The sequence below is a fragment of the Cinclus cinclus genome, chromosome 5, assembly GCF_963662255.1.
Source record: "Cinclus cinclus chromosome 5, bCinCin1.1, whole genome shotgun sequence".
Classification (NCBI taxonomy): domain Eukaryota; kingdom Metazoa; phylum Chordata; class Aves; order Passeriformes; family Cinclidae; genus Cinclus; species Cinclus cinclus.
In genome coordinates this window covers 1,181,332-1,202,498 of record NC_085050.1, presented here as the reverse complement: position 1 = coordinate 1,202,498, position 21,167 = coordinate 1,181,332, and the positions used below count along the sequence as shown (strand labels likewise).

At 48.4% G+C, this 21,167-nt stretch overlaps 1 protein-coding gene across 1 annotated transcript in view; it reads right to left on the bottom strand.

Annotated features, from left to right (window-relative positions):
- EXOC6B (exocyst complex component 6B) overlaps window positions 1-21,167 on the bottom strand; it is a 247,905-nt gene that overhangs the window by 80,265 nt on the left and 146,473 nt on the right. The window contains 7 exon segments of the mRNA XM_062493221.1: window positions 4,520-4,523; window positions 6,527-6,552; window positions 11,961-12,140; window positions 13,739-13,873; window positions 15,961-16,077; window positions 16,080-16,102; window positions 17,117-17,353. Of these exon segments, the coding sequence (XP_062349205.1) occupies window positions 4,520-4,523; window positions 6,527-6,552; window positions 11,961-12,140; window positions 13,739-13,873; window positions 15,961-16,077; window positions 16,080-16,102; window positions 17,117-17,353 (722 nt within the window).

The following is a 21,167-nucleotide window of genomic DNA, read 5'->3' as shown; positions in this document are numbered from 1 at the left end:
CAACAGGCCTTGAGTGACTTCAGCCACCGGCAGACCCGGATTTGATCCCTGGCTCTGTGGAGTCATCCCAGGAGCTGAACACTGGAGCCACTGTGTGGATTTAGGGAGCTGGAAAAAGGGGATGGAGCCGAGTTAGGAGGTGACGTTCATGTGGGTTTGGGATTTGCCAAAGAAAAGAAGAAGGAGGGAAACCTTCCAGCCGAGGTTGGCTTGTGGGTCAGGGCACTCAGAAATGGCTGCTGGAGGAAGGGATGTTCCTCAGCCATGGATCCATGGGATGCTCCTTAGCCTTGGAGACATGGAATACTCTGAGCCTTGGACCGACGGGATGTTCCTTGATCTTGGATCCATGGGATCCTCCTCAGCCTTGGACCAATAGGGTGCTCCTTAGCCTTGGATCCATGGAATACCTTGAGCCTTGGATCCATGGGACGCTCCTCATCCTTGGATCCATGGGATGTTCCTCAGTCTTGGATCCATGGGATGTTCCTCAGTCTTGGACCCATGGGATGCTCCTCAGTCTTGGATCCATGGGATGTTCTTCATCCCTGGATCCATGGGATCTTCCAAGCCTTGGAGATCCTGATGCCCAGACTCAAGAAAAGAGAGGCGGTGTCTGCCCAGGCATTTCTTTGGGAAGGAGTTTTGGATTCCATCCTCGCTGGAACACACAGAATGTCCAGTGTCACTGCCACCACGACAGCAGCATCCCTTCCAAACCCCAACATCCATCCAGCCGGGACACACACCCGTGCCCTGATTTCCCAGGAATGGCGAGCGTCTCTCCTGTCCAGGATCTGCCACTCCAGAAGTGATCCCAGGAACTGGAGCTGTTGGTTTGGGATGAGGATGGATGAACCTTGGGATGGGCAGGGCAGGCTGCGGTCACCCACAGAAGAAACCCCCGGTGCCATCGGCAAATCACCAGATTTCAACGGAGTTTGAAAAGCTGGAGCTTTTCCTGAGTAAAACTGGGATTCTAGCCTTGACTTGGACCATCCCTGTCTCAGCTCAGGAGACAACGTCCCACCGTGGAAGATCTCAGGAAAGATCTCAGGAAGATATCTCAGTTTGCCATGGAAAACCTATGGAGAGCAGCACCGATTAACCCAATTCCAAGCGGAGTTTGTCTCCTGCAAAGACCATCTCAACTGGAAAACTGCAAAGAGCAAAAAAGTGGAGCTGTTCCAACCAGCCTGGAAGAGCCCATTCCCTGCCTGACCCGGGATCTCTCCCACATTCCCCCGAGCCTGTTTCAGGGGCTGCATTCCAGAGCTGTGGAAAAAATCTCCACGGGGTGTCCCTTGCCAGAGGCAAACATTTCCCACCTCGATGATATTTTGGGAAAACGGGATCCTGCGACAGGATCAACACATGGCAGAGCTGAACTCCCACCAGAAGCTCAGGGACAACAAGACAAACAAAAATTTAAAAAAAGAAAAAGAAAAAGGGGGAAGAAAAGAGAAAAAGCAAATCCAGCAGTTATCCTCACCACACCAAAAATAAACCAGCCACTGCAGCCCGATACAAATCCCTGACATTCCAACAAAAGAGGAAGAAAACCTTGGCTGTGTCCAAGATGCCCAAGGTCAACAGCTGGAAGTATTTTGGCTGGAGCTGGGGGAAGCTCAAGGAAGAGGGAAATCACACTGGGGGTGGTGGTCACAACCAGCTCCCGCAGACAGGGCTGAAAGGGGCTTTTATTAAAAATATTTAATGCTCTCTTATTTGATTTGGGGCTTTTTGGGGCTTTAATAATTTGTGGAGTAGCCAGCTCCACAGAAAGGTTTTTCCTCTGAAGGAATCATGAGGTATTGGAGTCATGAGAAGCCTGAGAAGCAGAAGCAAAAGCAAAAACAGAGCCCTTAAAGAGCTCAAAGTGTCTTGTTTTTTAATTTTATTTTTTTCCAGAATGCTCCTCTGAAAGCTCCACGGTTTGCAGCAAAGCTGGGAAGCTGCTGGGGGAAATCTGGATACGCAAAAATCCAAAGAAACAGAAGATTTCACCGTCTCCGTCTTTTCTTCCTTGTTCAACATCCAAAGGCAGGGCAGGATATTTTTAATTGAAAGGTTTTTGGGAGTCAAGGACATGGAAATTGTTGGGTGCAGAGCCTGGATCACCCAAAATGAGCTGGAGCATCCAGCTGCTCTCCGGGCTCCTGAGATGCTGCAGGATCTCTCCAAAGATCTCCACAGCAGTCACGAGTGGGAAAGATTCCTGCCAGTCCAGGTTTGGGGTGGGACAACACCATGCCCAACGTCCTGGAAACTCCAGGAATTACTCTCGGAGTTACTTTAGGAATTGCAGCCTTTGTCCTGGTTTGCCGCTGGGTTTAACTGGAGACACTCAACAACCACAGAACCACCTGATCCCATGTGTCCCACCAGGCTGGCACCAAGATCATGGAATCCTGGAATGATTTGGGTTGGAAGGGACCTTAAATCCCATCCCATTCCCACCCCATCCATGTTCAGGGACACTTCCCACTATCCTGGGTGGATCCAAGCCGCAGTGTCCAACCTGGTCACTCCCAGGGTTCCAGGGGCAGCCACAGCAAATCTGGGAATTCCATTCCAGGGCCTCACCAGAAAGAATTCCTTCCCAATATTCCATGAAAATCTCCACTCTTTCAGCTGGAAGCCAAAACATACACAAGGAACATGAAGTAACCTCCATTCTTTTGGTCCTTTTCGTGTCTCCCAAGGCTCTCTCCTGGTCCCCGTGCCCAGGATCCAAGACTTTCCCAAAAAATCTCTTGATGCAAAACAGAGCTGTGGCCCGGCCGCGATCGGAGCGCGCGGCTCCAAACTGGAACGAGTGAGACCAAAGGAAGAAAAAAAGGGGGGGGGGGGGAAATATGGACATATTTCATCCTCCTCTTTTGTGGCTTTTATTTTCTTTTGTATTCGCTTTGGGAATAACATTCTTTCCATTGGGAAGAGCCTGATTTTCCATTAAATACAAAGCAGCTGCCATTTTGGAAACAAAAAGATGATTAAATGCAGATTCTTTTTTTTTTTTTTAATTTTTCCCCTCGCTTATGAAGAGTGAGAACCACGTTTGTTTCTGCTGATTTATCGGGGCAAAGCTGCCAATTACGGCAGCAGGAAAACTTAAAGAGAGGGATTTGAATCGCTCCATATTCCCGAAATAATTTCGTAATTACAATTTGATGCCGGAGAAAATAAAAGGAAAGATCCAGAAGTTTGGAGAGCTCATCCTCCCTCCGGGACAGTGGCCCCGGGGGTTCCTCACCCCGTGCACACACAGGGATGCTCCAGATTCCCGATTTACGCAGATTCCCGCCCGTTGGGAATGCTCGGCACACTGGAGGAGACGCAACCGCTGCCCCAGCACGGGCCCAGATGGTGAACAGGCTGGAAAAAAAGGATGAGCTCCAAGGAAAGATCCCAAAAAATCCCACTCCATTGCTGCTCCGTGAGCCAGCAGAGCTCAGCCCAAGAGGTTTTTCCAAGCAGATCCGAGTGACCAGCGGAAGCAGCGCCTGAACCTTCGGCTCATTTTGTCTTTTCCCAAAAGAACTGAATCCCGTCCTAAATTTCCATTTCCAATTTGAGGTGTTGTAGCTAAAAAAAAAAAAAAACAGGGAGAAGGTGGGTACAACATTGAGACAGGGAGAGCTGTAGGAATCAGTGATGGGTTATTAATTAACCCATCAGGGTCTCCTGATTTCTTGCCCTTCGTGAAACACAACAAAAATCTCCAGAGGATCATGAGAATTCCATACGGAATTCCACTTTGGGACGTTCTTCCTGCTCCTGCCATTCCATCTACCCAAGGCTGTAAGATCCAGGGAAAACATTTGTGGAAAGGGATCCCTGTGATGGTCACAGAATCATCCTCACCCACGCTGGTGGCATCAGCCGTGGCTGGCGGCTCCAAGCGACAATCCCAAAACTTTTCCGTGCACCCTCAACTCCAGAGTCCCCTGCACAGGGACCCCCCCAAAACGTTTGGATTCCTCCAGGGCAGGGGGATCCTACCGTGGATGGGTTAAGGAAGGTGTGGAGAGTTTTGGAAGCTGCTCATGGATGTCCCTTTCCACATACCCAGCTCTTGAGGAAAGCAAGAAATTCCAAATCCTGTGATTTCCCCTAAATTTCCTAAAGGGTAAAAGAATCCAAGCCCAGACTTTATCTCCCGGTAGGATTTTTGGAAGGTCCAGGCTGAGGCTCTGGAGCAGGAAGGAGAAGGCACCTTTGGATTCCGCACACCAGGGCTGGAATTCCGGCTGCCCAACTCCCTGTGCCGCACATTCCTCACGGATGGAGCTGCAGGCAAGAGAAAGAGTCCAACAGCTTCCTCAATCCCAGTCTGGAAAAAAAAATTCCGAGCCAACCACGCCGAGGTGACTCCACAGAGGGAGCGACACCGACGGGAGCACACCCTGGTTTAAAGGATTTATGGGATTGGGCATTTTCGGCTCCCATTAATATTCCAACTGCTGAAAGCAGACAAGGAAATTTGAAATTCCAGATAACCCAGGCTGGAGTTTACAGAGCTCCTGGGTTAATCAGGGGTCAGCCTGCCCCATCCATGGGATTTGGACACTCTGCTCCTGGTTTTAAAGCACCACCAAGCTCCTGTTTTGACCCCTCCATCCTGACAAATATTTGGGATTCAGGAATGTGCTGCTCCAGCCACTGCTCCACGCTCTCCCCTTCCAGGCATCCCTGTTTTAGGGGAATTTTGCTGAACATTCATTCAGGCCAAGCAATCCCCTAAAAGCCTTGGATCACCTCTGGAGTAGAAAGTCCCAAACACAGAAAATTCTGGATGCTTCTCATGTCCTGTCCATGTCTGCATCCCGCTTTTTTTACCTTTTAAACTTCCAGGATTAGCCACAACAACTTCCCCCCGGCCAAATTAAAACTCTGCTGAAACTCCTCCTTTGTCCTGCTGCTACTTTGAGCGATCCCATTTTTATTTCTCCACCTCTCCCGTGATTTATTCCCGCCAATTCATCCCGACTGGGCAGAGAACAGAAAATCAGGAGGGATAAAAGGAAAGCTGGGATTTGTTGCCGTTAAGAACCAGCCTGACTAAAAGCAGGCTGGCAAAGCCCCTCCATATAAAGGGATTACTCCATCCCTGACCCTTTCCAGGGGAGCTCCAGGTATTATTTTCCATTGATTTACCTTAATGAAAGTAATGCCCCCCTCTCCGTAGGAAGCTGACTCCAGAGCTGTCTAGGCACTGGATCCAATTAAAGGAATAAATACATCTGGCTTCTAAACAAGCCTGGAAAAGCCAGAGGGAAAAAGGCTTTCTTTTTTTTTTTTTTTTTTTTTTTAATCTCTCTCTCTTGGGCTACACCCTGAGGACACCAGGGAGGATTCCTGACATCCAACACGGCTCCTGGGAAGTCGTGGCTGCAGGGAATGCCCCGAGCATCCCGGCTTTGATGGGAGGCAGCCTTGGATTGCTTTAAGGAGGCTCCCTCTCTCCAGGAGCTGGCCTTGATTTGAGGCCTCAGTGTTGACTTAAACCCCCCACCCCAGAGCCTGAAAATAGTCCAGGCTCAGCCAGGCTCAGTTTCTAGGGAAAGGGGCGCAAGCATCCCAGAGGAGCGGGGAACATCGGTTGGGAATCCCGTGAAGGGCAGGGAATAAAGACTGGAAAGCTGAAGCAGGGTCGAGGCTGTGAATGTGACAACGGCACAGAATTCCCAGGTGGCTTTTGCTGCCTTAGGAATTGAGGAAACAAGGATTTTTTTTTTATTTTTTTTTTTTTTCTCTTTGTTTGCCGCCTATCCCTGGAAATGCCACGGGTTTTCCGCCCGCACGTGGACCAAGCAGAGATGGCGACAACCACAGGGGGCTGCAGAACCAGAGGGAAGGTCTGGAAGCTTCCTTGGCTTCGTTTTGGTGCTAACTGGGCAACTCCAAAAAACTGGGAGGTGGAACACGACAAGAACCCAACATTATTTGCCGGAGAAAAGCGTGGAAGCCCGGAATGGTTTGGGATGGAAGGGACCTTAAAGCTCATCCAACTCCACTCCCTGCCATGGCAGGGACACCTCCCACCATCCCAGGGTGCTCCCAGCCCCGTCCAGCCTGGCCCTGGACACTTCCACTCCAGTCTGAGGGAAAGCTCCCTCAAACCAGGAGGAATTTCCAGCTGGAATCCCCACAGAGAATTTCTCCGAATAGGGAGCAAGGATTTTGCAAAGATCTTTTCTCTTTGGAGCAGAGTGTGAGGATCTCATCCAGGTTTCCCTAGTATCACACATTCCCCCTAATTCCCTGTGGATTTAGGAACTCCAGGGTGAAAAAAGGATACATTTCAACATCCTAAAATCAACAATTTAGCCACCCATTGGAACAAAAACCCTTTCCTTTAGTCTCGGATTTATCCCACCTATTTCAAATTCCAATCCCTCTTTTTCTTTCCTCCTGGCTGACACAAAGGACCTTTTCTGGTTCAGGTCCCTGCCCTGGAGAACCTGGAGGTGAGAGGGGAGCAGAGCCAAGGTGCAGGACACAACATTCAGAACTCAGGGACACGATGGAGTGGACACGGACCTGGCCCTGGAGAGCACAGCCCAGCAGCTCCAGGGCAAAGGCACAACAGCAAAGCAGCAGGACAAAGGAGGAAAGGAGCCCAAAGGGCATCAGAGGAGCCCACAACCACCCCACAGCTCCAACAAAGGACTGGGGAAGGAAAACGGGGGATCCTGGGAGCTGCTGGGAGGAGGAGGAGGAGAATAAAGTGACACAAGAGCAGTGGGGCTGTTATTATGTCACAGGATCAGGGAATGGTTGGGTTGGAAGGGATCTTAGAGGGGATCCTGATCCAAACTTATCCCACTGTCCCAGGTGGATCCAACCTGGCCTTGGACACTGCCAGGGATCCAGGGGCAGCCACAGCAAATCTGGGAATTGCAGCCCAGGCAGGAATTCCTTCCCAAGATCCCAGCCCAATGTCCCCTTTCCCAGTGGAAGCCATTCCCTGTGTCCTGTCCCTCCCTGCCTTGTCCCCAATTCCAGCTCTCCTGCACATCCCCATCCCTGCTCCTCAGCAATCCCACCTGCAAGAGGTGACGGATGTCAAACCCTGGGACCAGCTCCAGCAGGGTTTAGCTCAGCTCTCCCAAGGGCCGGGGGATTATTTAAGCACAGACTGGACTTGTGCAAACCCAGAGGTGACTCTGGTGCTCCCGAGATGTTTTCCTGATGGTTATTTTCCACTTGGGTCCCTCCCAAGGCGGCCGAGGCTGTGGTTGGTGCAAAGTTCACGGCATTTCGCTTCCACGCACAGGGCCTTGGCTTATAAATATTCCAGAGGGATTTGACTTTTCAAATAAAAACACAGGCAATCGTTCTCTTTGGAAAGAAAATAAACACTTGCAAAGCCCTTTCTACCAGAGCGAGAGCTGCCGGGGCCGTTCGTTTGCGAGGGGGAAGAGATGCCAAGAGGAGGCAAAAAACCATCACGGCTCCAGCTGAAATCTGTGCCTGCCATCTGGCAAAAATAAGCAGAAAAGGGGGAATAAAAACAGAGGGGGGGGGGGGGGGAGGGAAAAATCTGTGCAGAGGGTTCACGCTGAAGTGCTCAGCGGCAGAGGTTGGATTTGTTGGATGGCTGAAAGATTGCTTCCCCTTCCCAGGTCAGCCTCACCTCTTGACCTGCCCTGATCCCCTTCCAAAGGAGGTTATCGAGATACAAGACTAACAGAGGATTAAAGGAAACTGAAAATAAAAACAAAACACCCCCTCCCCTTCCCTTCCCCCAGCCCCGCTCCCCTCCCCCAGGAAAACATCCTTGCTTTGTTAACCTGACAGTTCAGGGGAGGTGTTGACACAACCCTCCATCTCTGAGGAGCTTAATGTCAACAAATCAGTGTGTTTGGAGTAGCCCTGTCAATGCCATTTACATTAACTTGTCCAACAAGAAATAAAAACAACAATCAGCCATCAAAGACAAAAGGCTTTTTCAGTCATTCTTTGCAGAGTTTTAGGCTGGAAATGTTCATTTTTTTTTTTTTTTTTTTCTTTTTGGAGGCCGTGGCCATTTGCTTGCTGAAAACCAGAAACCACCTTTTTTTTTTTTTTTTTTTTAAAAAGGCCTAAAATACTTCTTGTGCTAAAATATATATATATATATATATTTTTCACCCTTAAAAAAAGAGGATTTTCATTTAAAGTAGACCAGAGCATCCCGTATTAATGAGCCCTGCAGCAGCAGCAGCAGCAGGAACCGACTGCCCCTGATTAACGAAGGAAGCCAAATGTTAATTACGCTTTGATTCCCATCAGCGTTTTTTTATTTGCTCGGAGACATTTTTGGGAACTTAGTGGAGCATTTTGGAATGGTGGCTCCAAACCACCATGACCGTTCCATGCAGCACTGGCATGCACTGAAACCCCGGGAAGTTCTCCATGAACTTTTCCTGCCCCCCCGGCACACGCCGTCCCCCAGAAAACTGCAACGTGCACATAAATCCCAAAGGAATTCCCAGATCCAAGTGGTTTTCATCACCACCCCCCCCCCCCCCCCCCCCCAATGCCTACTCCAAAGGAAAAATCTGGGATTGCAAGGACTGGAAAAAGTGGAGGGACATCAGGCTGCTGCACCAGGCAGGATTTTGGGCTGGGTTATTTTTGCCTGGTGGCCAAAAAATGGTGGAGACCTCACCCCTGGAAAAATCCCAAGGCCATGGCTTTATCCAGTTGAAGATGTCCCCCAGAAAACTGACACATGCAAATAATTCCAGGAATTCCCAAAATCAAGTGGCTTTCACCATCTCCCACAGTTCCTACTCCAAAGGAAAAATTTGGGGCTGAAATTCCTGCCTGAGCTCCAGAGAAAATGGAAACTCTTTAGGTTATGAGCCAGGATTTTGGGCTGGGTTATTTTTGCCCGATGGCCCAAAAAATGGTGGAGACCTCACCCCTGGAAAAATCCAAGGCCATGGCTCTGGAAAATGTGATCCAGCTGGAAATGTCCCTGCTTGTTGCAGGAATCTGGGGTAGGTGACCTTTAAGGAACCCTTCTAACCCAAACTATTCAACACAAAAATCCTGGGATTCCCAAGAAATCCAGGAAAAATTCGGCCTGAAGAGGGAAACATAAACCCTAATCCTGAATCCTGGCTCAGATTCCTTCCTTCGCCCCCCTGTCCAGTGTTGAATCCCAAGGATCCCCCGAGGTCACTTGAGGTGCCCCGGGGCCAGCTGGGGCCGTGACCCCACCGAGGTTTTTCCTGCAGCTCCGTGGGGACAATGGGATTACTGAGCACGGTGCATTCCTGCAGCCCCAGGACTCTGGGATCAGTGATGGGGTTTCTTGGAGCTGGAATTTTAACCCAGGAACTCCGACATGCCCGGGCTGAGGTTGCCTGATGGGCAGGTGGAGGTGACATTCCAGCTGGGATAAAAGGCAGGGGAGGAACAAAACTGCACCTTCCAACACCAGGGGGACATTTCTCACTTGGGAAAATCCCGTAAATTCAGCAGGAATCAGCTCTGGGAATGGGGGCACTCCCAAAGCAGAAGAAAGCAGGGATGGGTGGTGCTGCACACGGGAGTGAAGGTGCTCCAAGGACACCTCATCCCAGTCCTGGAGCTCCTGGCAGTGTGGAAATCCTGGATTTTTATGGGACCAGGCTGAAAACTCGTCTCGAACAGGGCAGCAGCTCCTCCCAGATCCCAAAACTGTCGGGGTTTATTTCCAATCTCTCGTGCTGATGGATTGGGATGGGTTTGGATCAGCTCCACCTTGTCCCCAGAGGGCTGAATATCCTCCTGGAGCTGGAATTCACCTTTTTTTTTTTTTTTTTTGGAAAAGTTCCTTCACCCCTCTCGCTCTTGCCTTCCCCGGCTGATGCCCACACACATTTTTGGTGCTTTAACAAACACGTGGGTCTGGACAACACCTTTACCTCCAGCCCAGGAAATTCCAGTGTACTCCTAAATCAACTGCTGGGAAAATTCCCTGAACCCTACAAGGATGAAAAACCTCAACACCAGAGGATGTGGAGGCCTTTGGGATGAAGCCTGGTCCTTCCTGGCTGGCTCTCACCCACGATTTTGGGTGATCCGTCAGCAACATAAGGAAAATACTCCAATCCCCAGTAAAAAAATCCCAAATCTGCAGCTCCCACAAAGCTTTGAACCTGCCCAAACCAAGCTCAGGTGCCTCTCCTGCCTCCCCAGGATTTGGGGAGAGGCTCTGGAGCTTGGGGGCTGCTCAAAAAACAAAAATATTTCCAAACTTCTCCTCATCTGGGATTTTTCTAACCCAGCTCTGGAAGACAAAAGGCTGCCTCGATCTGTCCTGGTGCTTTTGAGACCAACTCAAGCCCTGCCAGCCTCCAAACCAGCCCTGGCTGGCTCCAAAATGAAACATTAATATTTAAAGAAGACAAATCACTGCTGGCCCACCTCATAAATCACTGTGGGCATCTCCCCCCAGCTCATCTCTGCTGCTTCATGCTCTGGTGCAGACACCAATCTCCCTGTCAAATTCCATTACTGGATCCTGAGTGTTCCCAGCCTGATGCCTGGAAACCTCCAGGTGCTAAAACATTTCTCCTTTTTTTTTTTTTTTTTTTAAGGAGAAATCCAGGTGCTGAACCATTTATCCTTTTTTAAAAGAAGAAATCCAGGTGCTAAACCATTCCTTCATTTTTTTTTAGGAGACCACCAGGTGCTGAACCATCTCTCCTTTTTTTTTTAGGAGAAATCCAGGTGCTGAACCATTTCTCCTTTTTTTTTTTTAAAGGCAAAATCCAGGTGCTGAAGCATTTCTCCTTTTTTAAAAGAAGAAATCCAGGTGCTGAACCACCTCTCCTTTTTTTTAGGAGAAAACCAGGTGCTAAACCATTCCTTCCTTTTTTTTTTAGGAGACCTCCAGGTGCTAAAACATTTTACCTTTTTTAGGAGAAATCCAGGTGCTGAACCATTTCTCCTTTTTTTTTAGGAGAAATCCAGGTGCTGGACCATTTCTCCTTTTTTTTTTAAGGCAAAATTCAGCTGCTGAACCATTTCTCCTTTTTTTTTAAGGCAAAATCCAGGTGCTAAAGCATTTCTCCTGTTTGGGGGGGGGGGGGGTGTGTGTGTGACACCTCCCAAAAAATCTGCAGGTTTGGGACCTCCTTCCAGAGGAGAATCCCAGGAAGCTGCCACTGGGGAATATGAAATTTTCCCTTTTCCTGTTTATTCCCAGCTGGTGAAAACAGCAAATAAATCCAAGTTTGGTAAAGAAGGAAAGATCTGAAATTGCTTTTAGTACAACCGCAGAGTTCAGGGGGATTTGGGATTTCAAAATACCTGCTGATCCTCCCCAGAGTGTATCCAGCTCAGAACAAATACCAATTAGAGGGGTAAAAAAGGAAATAAAATAAAGCTGCTGGAGCCAAAAAAAAAAAAAAAAAAAAAAAAAAAGGAACCTCCCTGGTGATTGGATTTTTCCTACCAATGAGACACCAGTCAAAAAGCAACATAAAGCACATTTCTGATGGCAAGAGCAGCATAAACACAGGGACTTGAGACAGCAGAGGGAAGGAAGAAACATATGGAGCAATATTGGGATGGGAGGCATCAGGGACTTGACAAACACTTGGAAAATCTAAATACAGGTCGGGGGAATGCACCCATAGGCTGGGTGGGAATTTCTGGAGGGAAAACAAAAAAGAAGAAATCCTGGATGGCTCTTAATTGGAAATTAAAATATCTAAAATACGGGTGGGGAATAAATGACAATCCTGCTGGTACAGTGGGCTGGGATGGAGCCTCCATCCCATAAAATTCAGGGAGAATCCCGCAGAAACCCAGTGACGAAACACCTCGAAAACCAGAATATTTTTGTTGTTTGTTTGTTTGTTTGTTTGTTTGTTTGTTTGTTTTCCCCCCTGATATTCTCCAAGCTGCAGGCCCTGCTCCCAGCACACCCCAGGGATTTTGGGTTGCCAGCAGAGGGGAGGGCAGGGGCTCACCGGGAGGTGGGTGAACACGGCAAAGGTGCTGCGTAGGAAGCCAATGAGGTCCACCAGGTAGTCACTGGCCCTGCTGCCCGGCTCCGGGGCCATCCAGTCGTAGTCTGCCAGCTGCAGGAACTGGTCGATCTTCTGGTTCAGGTTGGTGTAGATCTCCTCCTCGGCGGCGTGCCGGGCGTCCTGGGAACGGGATGTGAGGTGGGATGGGGGGTCCACGGCCCTGAAATCCCACACGGGATGGGGATTCCATATCCTCAAGATCCCACAGGGGATGGGGATTCCATGTCCTCAAGATCCCACACAGGATGGGGATTCCATGTCCTCAAAATCCCACATGGAATGGGGGGTTCATTATCCTCAAGATCCCACAGGGGATGGGGGGTTCATTATCCCCAAAATCCCACATGGAATGGGGGTTTCATTATCCCCAAAATCCCACACGGAATGGGGGGTTCATTATCCCCAAATTCCCACAAGGAATGGGGGTTCATTATCCTCAAGATCCCACATGGGATGGGGGGTTCATTATCCCCAAAATCCCACACGGAATGGGGGGTTCATTATCCCCAAAATCCCACATGGAATGGGGGATTCATTATCCTCAAAATCCCACACGGAATGGGGGTTCATTATCCCCAAAATCCCACACAGGATGGGGGTTCATTATCCCCAAAATCCCACACGGAATGGGGGTTCATTATCCCCAAAATCCCACATGGAATAGGGGGTTCATTATCCCCAAAATCCCACATGGAATGGGGGATTCATTATCCCCAAAATCCCACACGGGATGGGGACTCCACATCAACGAGATCTTTGAGACCCAAATTATGGGACTCAAAAATGAGACCCAATTATCTTTGGGATAATTCCAGGACGGATTTCCTGAGCCACCCCAAAACTGAGTGATCCCAAAGCAAAGCCTCTCCCAACCCATTCCTGCTGCTCCCACCTCCGGATTTCCACGGGACACAACTCAAACACCCCAAACTTGACCCAACCCCATCCCACAGAAACCCTCTGGGTGAACGCTCCTGGGAATGAGCTTTAAAAGTTGGAAAATCTGGGAGTTTCTGTCAGCTTTGATTTGTAGGGGAAAATGCTAAAAGGAGCAGAAAGATGGAGAAATAAAAATTCTGGAAATCCTTGTCCTGGTGTCCATGACACAGCGTTCCCGACAGCACGGGGGGGTGGATTTTGTTTAAATCAGAAATAAACCATCAAGCTTTTGTTCCAAATCTCCTTGATCCTTGAGCTAATTAGGGCTGTAATTAAAGGAGGATCTCGACAGCAGCAAGGACAAACCCAAAGCCATGGTGCAACCTTCCCAAAAAATAGCCCTGGATTATCTTTGGGCTCAGCCCAGCAGATCCCACCCAGAACCCGCCCAGGGTGGGACCCCTGCCCTGCTCTGGTGGTTTGTAAAAGTCTTCTGAAATTTTTATCTTCCAAAACCTGGTAAAAAGTCCTTTTACCTTTTAAAAGAAAAAAAAAAAAAAAAAAAAGAAAAGACCCTTTTCCTAATTTTAGAGATGGCAAACTAAATTGTCTTCTGCCTGAGATAAAAATAAAAAATAAAAAAAAATTCGCGCGCGTGTTCCGAGGGAGGAAAAGCGATCTAAACTTTTATCCCGAATCGTTCTTTTTTTGATTTTTTCCTTATAAATCCTAGCAATCAAATTTCAGTTTCCACCATTAAAAGTTGATCCTTGCCTTCCTCCCAATCCCACCTCACAGCAGGAAAATTTCAAACTGGTGAAAATTTGAAACCAGCTCACCTTGAAGGTGGTGGTCCCGTAGAGCTTGGTGGTGTGGACGGTCTCGGGCGGCATGTTGGTGATGTTGGTGATGAATTCCTCCAGGAATTTGCAGGATTTCTCCAGGTGGGTGGTGTTGATGATGATCTGCACGAGCTGGGGAGGCAAAGGAAGCTTTGGGTGCCAATTCCATGGAAATCCCAGCGTGGAAAGGTGACAAGCACTGGTCTCTCCTTTAACAAACCTAAATCCAAGATAATTCCAGGGGGAAGCGTTTCCCGTGACAGCTGCTAAAACCACGGGAGGTGATTCTTTTTTTGTCTTTGTGGAAGGACTTTCCTACACTGAGCTGTCACTCAAAAAAAACCCAAAAAAACAACAACAAAGAAAAAAAAACCTGCCAGGACATTTTAGGAGGTTCCTGGCTGCCACAGAACCCAAAAAATATCCCAAATTTGAGTGACAATGATGATTTGGGTTTTTTTTAATTCCTTTACCAAAGGACTTTCCTACATTGAGCTGTCACTCATGGCTCCCCCCCCCAAAAAAATGCCAGGATTCTTTAGGAGGCTCCTGGGTGACAATGAACCCAAAAAATATCCCAAATTTGAGTGCCACTGATGATGAATGTTTGGGAATGTTCCCAGATATCTGAAGGAGATTGGACCCATCAGGAATTTCAGAGGTGCAGGAGCACAAATGGGAAATGGAGATGCCAGCACTGGTTGTGGTGACACCAGGAAGGTGGTGGTGACACCCTGGGAGGTTCAGCTTGGATACTGGGAAGGAAAACAGTAACTGGGAAAGAGGAACTGGAATGGTTTGGGAATGTTCCCAGATATCTGAAGGAGATTGGAATCTCCAGGAATTTCAGAGGTGCAGGAGCACAAATTGTAAAGTGACACCAGGGAGATGCCAGCACTGGTGTTGGCGACACCAGGAAGGTGGTGGTGACACCCTGGGAGGTTCAGCTCGGATACTGGGAAGGAAAAGAGGAAGTGGGAAAGAGGAACTGGGAAAGAGGCTCTGGAAAGGTGCAGAACTGGAACAGGGTGTCCAGAGAAGCTGTGGGATGAATGGGAGGAATGGGAACTTGGGAAGGGAAAGCCGTGGTTGGCACAATCCAAGGCAGCAGTAATTAAGTGAGCAATTAATAAATAATGAATAAATAATTAATAGCTCCCTGTTTATTATCAGCACTCAGAGGTCCCACCCGTCCCGGGGACCTGCGGATTTACACGGAATAAAATCATCACAAACCCGACTTTGCACAGAGAAAAGGAGGCTCCCCCTGGAAGGAAAATCCCAACTCAGGGCTTGCGCTGCAGCCACGATGTGCTGAAACCACCCAGACACCACCTGAAAACCAGGATGGCTGCCCCATTCCCTCACATTTCCCTCTTGGATGTCCTCTGATGCTTTAATTCTGACTTTAATTCCTACCGGTAATTAATTAATTAATTAATTACTGGTAACATTCCCCAAAATGAAGAGGGGAAAATTCACAACCAGCTCCAAAGAAATCTCTTTGCTTTCCCACGAAGTTCCTTGCCCTGAGCAGCCCCTTTGTTTTCCAGGCAAATATTTCATGGAATGCTCCAAACCAGAACCTCTAAAGGTGCTCCAAGGAGTTCCAAGGGATCTCCTGCCCTGGAATCACACGGCCCAGGAATGGGTTGGCTTGGAAGGGACCTCAAAGATGATTTAATTCCCACCCCAACACCTCCCACTGTCCCAGGTGGATCCAACCCGGCCTGGGACATTCCCAGGGATCCAGGGGCAGCCACAGCAAATCTGGGAATTCCAGCCCAGGCAGGAATTCCTTCCCAACATTTCATTTAAATTTCATTTTCCCAGTGGGAAGCTGTGTCCTGTCCCTCCACGCCTTGTCCCCAATTCCAGCTCTCCTGAAGCCCCTTTAGGAATCTGAGCATTCCCTGGGTTTCTCCCTTCTCCAGGGGAACATTCCCAGCTCTCCCAGCCTGGCTCCAGAATCCTGGAACGATTTGGGTTGGAAGAAACCTTAAATCCCATCCCATTCCCACCCCACCCACGGCAAAGACAATTCCCATTATCCCAGGTGGATCCAACCTGACCTTGGACATTCCCAGGGCTGCAGGGGCAGCCACAGCAAATCTGGGAATTCCATTCCAGGCAGGAATTCCTTCCCAGTCTCCCCTTTCCCAGTGGGAAGCCATTCCCTGTGTCCTGTCCCTCCATTCCCAAGGGGATGCACATCCCACCTCTGTCAGTCCAACATTTTTCCTCTTGATGACATTCTGCAAACAGTTGCTCAGGGTCCGGGTCAGCAGCAGGTTTGTGGATTTTCGGATCATGTCATCGACTTCCGTGGAGCTGAAAAATTTAAATTTTTAGAGAGGAATTTGCAAGGAAAGAAAATCACCGGGAATTCTCCTCCTCCTCCTCCTCCGCCTCACCCCTGAGCAGCCGGGCAGAGCTCACAGGAGCTGGTGTTGGAAAAACAATGGAATTCAATGATTTGGGGCTTTTCCTCGCTGTTTCAGGAGGAAAGGTGGGTGAGCAATTCCCACATTTCTCATCTCCCATCCTAGAGGAGCCGGTCCGGCCCATGGAATCAACGCAACCCCAACTCCAGCGCTGCGGATTGGAATGTTCAGGACCAGGGAAAAAATCTCCAGTGGTGAAAGCCCAAATCATTTCCCCCCCTTCCCCCCGCCCCCCCAGAATTCCCCTCTCGGCCCCTTTTTGGGCTTTTAGACAAAATGACAGAACCATGGGATGGTTTGGGTTGGAAGGGATCGTGAAAGAAAACTGGGAAAAGGGCAGGAGCGAGCGAGGTCACAGGGAATGGGTTTAGAGGGACACACTTCCAATAATCCCTGGATTTCCACACAGGGGCTGCTCAGCACAGCTCCCATCTCCCAAAATCCCAGAATGGCTTGGGTTGGAAGAAACCTTAAATCCCATTCCTACCCCATTCCAGGGGCAGGGACAGCTCCCACGATCCCAGGTGGATCCAACTTGGCCTTGGACACTGCCAGGGATCCAGGGGCAGCCACAGCAAATCTGGGAATTGCAGCCCAGGCAGGAATTCCCAATTCCCAACATCCCATCCAAATCTCCCCTTTCCCAGTGGAAGCCATTCCCTGTGTCCTGTCCCTCCCTGCCTTGTCCCCAGTCCCTCTCCAGCTCTCCTGGAGCCCTGCAAGGGACTCTGAGCATTCCCTGGAATTTCCCCTTCTCCAGGGGAACATTCCCAGCTCTCCCAGTCCTGGAAACTCCTGCACCCCATTCCTGACCTCTCCCAGCTGTTGGGAAGAGCAGCACTGCTGGAATTTGGGAGTTCAGCCCCTCCAAGGTGCCACCTTCAGCTCTTGGTGCCACCTCTCCTTTCTCCAGGAGGTTTTGCCAACCCACCCTTGGCAGAGGCTCCTTGGATCTGAGCTTGGCTCTGGATCAGCCCTGACAGCACCAGGAACTTTCTCCTGCAGGCAGGGAATTCCCAACGGGAAGGCTGGGAAGTGTCCTGGTAAATCGAGCCCCCGACCTTTGGCTCCTTCTCCTGCTCCAGCAGGTCACAGAGCTGGGACTGACGTGGGAAACCACAGCCAGCCTTGAAGCTATCCCGGGAGAAAGGTGGGGGATGTTGGGATGCTGCAAGTTTGGGGTGGGAATGGGTTAGGTGGGATCTTGGGAAGGAATTCCCGGCTGGGACGGCGGTGAGGCCCTGGAATGGAATTCCCAAATTTGCAGTGGCTGCTCCTGGATCCCTCCTGGAAGTGTCCGAGGTCAGGCTGGATGGGGCTCAGAGCACCCTGGGGTAGTGGGAGGTGTCCCTGCACTTTGTATCCCAAGTTTTGCCAGGATTGGGGATTTGTTTGCAGGAAAACCCCAACCCAAACCCAAGTCTTGCTCCATCTCCTCCTTGGCTGCTTTCCCAAAGATATTCCCGATTTTCCAATGGGAAATCCCACTGGAAAAAAGCGACAGGATACTTTTAAAAAACAACCTGATGAAACTCATAAAAAGGCCAAAGTGCCGAGGAGATAAAGGAAATATTCCTGCTCCAATCCCATCAATAGAACCAACAATCAAAATTCCAAGCCCTACAAACCCACCCCAACTTTCCTCACTTGAAACAACTCCCACAAAAAGGAGAACCCTCCCAGCCAACAAACACAAGGAGCTGCTTTAACAAAATAATTAGGGGGAGGGGGGGAAAAAAAAAAAAATTTAAAAAAATAAAAATAAAAATAGGAGCTCCACTTTCCGCCACGGGCTGCAGGAAAAGGCTTGAAGGGAATTGTCTGGGATAATGACAGCTCCTGTCCCGGATCCTGTGGCAGCTGTGGTGACCTCCAGGCCCCTGTGAGTGACAGACTGACCCCCAGCACTCCGGGGTGCTCCATAAATGACAAGGCCAGGAGAAAAAGAAAAAAAAAAAAGGGAAAAAAAAAAAAAAGGGAAGAGAAAAGGGGAACTCGCTGCCGGCTTTGTAGCCAAGGTTCCCAATAAAACCTAATTCAAGCTGTCAGAGTGAAATGAAGAAAAGTGTCAACAGGGGTTTGCAGGGAAATATTCCAAACGCTTGGCTCCGAGAGGAGGAGAGGGGCTCAACCTCCCTCCCCCCGGTGCTGAGAAAAGGCTGGAAAATCCAGTGTGGAAAGGAATTTTAATAAAGGGTGCGGAGGGAGCGCCGGGAGGGACCCGCGGGGACATTTGTGCCCCAAAAGGAATTATCCCGGGATGGGGAAGGGTTGGGGGGGAGCAGAATCCACCCGGAAATCGTGTTGGAACCCGGAAAAACAGGAGTTTGGAGCTCTGCGGGCTGCCAGGCACTAAAACCCAGGAGAACTCTGCTTTTGGCCAGAGGATTTGGAGAAGGCTCCCAAAACTGAGAGATGGGGTTGAAATCACGGGTGTGGAGTTGGAATAGATGGGTGTGATGGCACGGGGGGGAGGGGGGAGATGTGGGGGTGCAGGAGAAAATGGAGGTTTCAGGGCAGAGGTTTTTTTCCTTTCTTCTTGGGTTTAGGAAGAATTTTTTTTGAATTTTATAGGAAAAGGGTCAAGGGTGTTTGGCCATCGGGTCAAAAAGTAAAAATAATCCAGGTGTCAGCTTTTTAATTGGAGTGTTCGCCCTAAAAAAAGCCTTGCAGCGAGGGAGATCCATCCCCTTTTCACCATTTTTAGTTGGATAGCTCCGAGTGCTGCAGCACTCACCGAAATTGAGAGAAAAACCCACAAACATCTGAGACCCAGCACGAAACTCCAAAACATTTCACCCCGAGCCTGGCAAGAAGAAAAAAACCTGGGAAGTCACGGAATGGGCTTTGGGAAGGGACAGGGGCCACGGTGACGCCGGGGTTGAGAGCCCCGGGAGCCACCAGAGGCTGCCGGCATTCCAAGGGTGGGATGGGACACGGGGGAGAAACTCCCGAGATCCCAAAGCGAGCCCAAAGGGAAAGGGGCTCTCCAGACCTGCATTCCTGGCTCCAAGGAGAGCAGGAAAAGCCCAAAGAGCCTGGGACAGGCACGGGAGCGGCTGCGGAGCCCCCAGAGCTGCCCCAGCTCCAGCACGGGATGAGTTGGGTGGGAAGGGATCAAAAATCCCCTTTGGATCCAACTCCAGGGCTACTTCCCACTGTCCACAGAGGGCTCCAAGCTCCAAATTCCAACCAGGCCTTGGGCACTGCCAGGGATCCAGGGACAGCCACAGCAAATCTGGGAATTGCAGCCCAGGCAGGAATTCCTTCCCAAGATCCCAGCCCAATGTCCCCTTTCCCAGTGGAAGCCATTCCCTGTGTCCTGTCCCTCCCTGCCTTGTCCCCAGTCCCTCTCCAGCTCTCCTGGAGCCCTGCAAGGGACTCTGAGCATTCCCTGGAATTTTTTTCCCTTCTCCAGGGGAACATTCCCAGCTCTCCCAGCCTGGCTCCAGAATCCTGGAAGCATTTCTAGGGAAAGGGGAAAGGGGAAAGGGGAAAGGGGAAAGGGGAAAGGGGAAAGGGGAAAGGGGAAAGGGAAAGGGAAGTTTAGGAAAGGAAAGTTTAGGAAAGGAAAGTGCAGGAAAGGAAAGGAAAGTTTAGGAAAGGAAAGTTTAGGAAAGGAAAGTTTAGGAAAGGAAAGGAAAGGAAAGTTTAGGAAAGTTTAGGAAAGTTTAGGAAAGGAAAGTTTAGGAAAGGAAAGTTTAGGAAAGTTTAGGAAAGTTTAGGAAAGTTAAGGAAAGGAAAGTTTAGGAAAGTTTAGGAAAGTTTAGGAAAGTTTAGGAAAGTTTAGGAAAGGAAAGTTTAGGAAAGTTTAGGAAAGGAAAGTTTAGGAAAGTTTAGGAAAGTTTAGGAAAGGAAAGGAAAGTTTAGGAAAGGAAAGTTTAGGAAAGTTTAGGAAAGGAAAGTAAAGTTTAGGAAAGTTTAGGAAAGTTTAGGAAAGTTTAGGAAAGTTTAGGAAAGTTTAGGAAAGTTTAGGAAAGGAAAGGAAAGTTTAGGAAAGTTTAGGAAAGTTTAGGAAAGTTTAGGAAAGTTTAGGAAAGGAAAGGAAAGTTTAGGAAAGGAAAGTTTAGGAAAGTTTAGGAAAGGAAAGTTTAGGAAAGGAAAGTTTAGGAAAGGAAAGGAAAGGAAAGGAAAGTTTAGGAAAGGAAAGTTTAGGAAAGGAAAGGAAAGGAAAGGAAAGGAAAGGAAAGGAAAGGAAAGGAAAGGAAAGGAAAGGAAAGGAAAGGAAAGGAAAGGAAAGGAAAGGAAAGGAAAGGAAAGGAAAGGAAAGGAAAGGAAAGGAAAGGAAAGGAAAGGAAAGGAAAGGAAAGGAAAGGAAAGGAAAGGAAAGGAAAGGAAAGGAAAGGGAATCTGATTTTAATCCAATTGTAATCCGATTTTAATCCATATTTTATTCCAACTTTAACCCAATTTAATCCAATTTTAATCCAATTTTAATCCACTTTTAACCAATATATTAATCCTATTTCAACCCAATTTTAATTCATATTTTAATCCAATTCTAAACCAATTTAAATCCCTTTTAATCAGATTTCAATCCAGTCATAACCCATATTTTAATCCAATTTCAACCCATATTTTAATCATATCTTAATCCATTTTAATTCAATTTTAATCCATATTTTATTCCAATTGTAATCCAATGATAATCCAATTTTAACCCATTTTAAACCCAATTTTAAGCTATATTTTAACCCAATTTTTAACCCAATTTTTACCATTTTTAATCCATTTTAACCCATGTTTTAACCCATTTTTAACCCATATTATAACTCAATTTTAACCCAATTTTAATCCATATTTTTACCCAATTTTAACCCATTTTTAACCCAATTTTAACCCATTTTTAATCCATATTTTAACCCAATTTTAATCCATATTTTAAACCAATTTTAACCCATTTTTAACCCAGATTATAACTCAATTTTAACCCAATTTTAATCCATATTTTTACCCCAATTTTAACCCATTTTTAACCCATT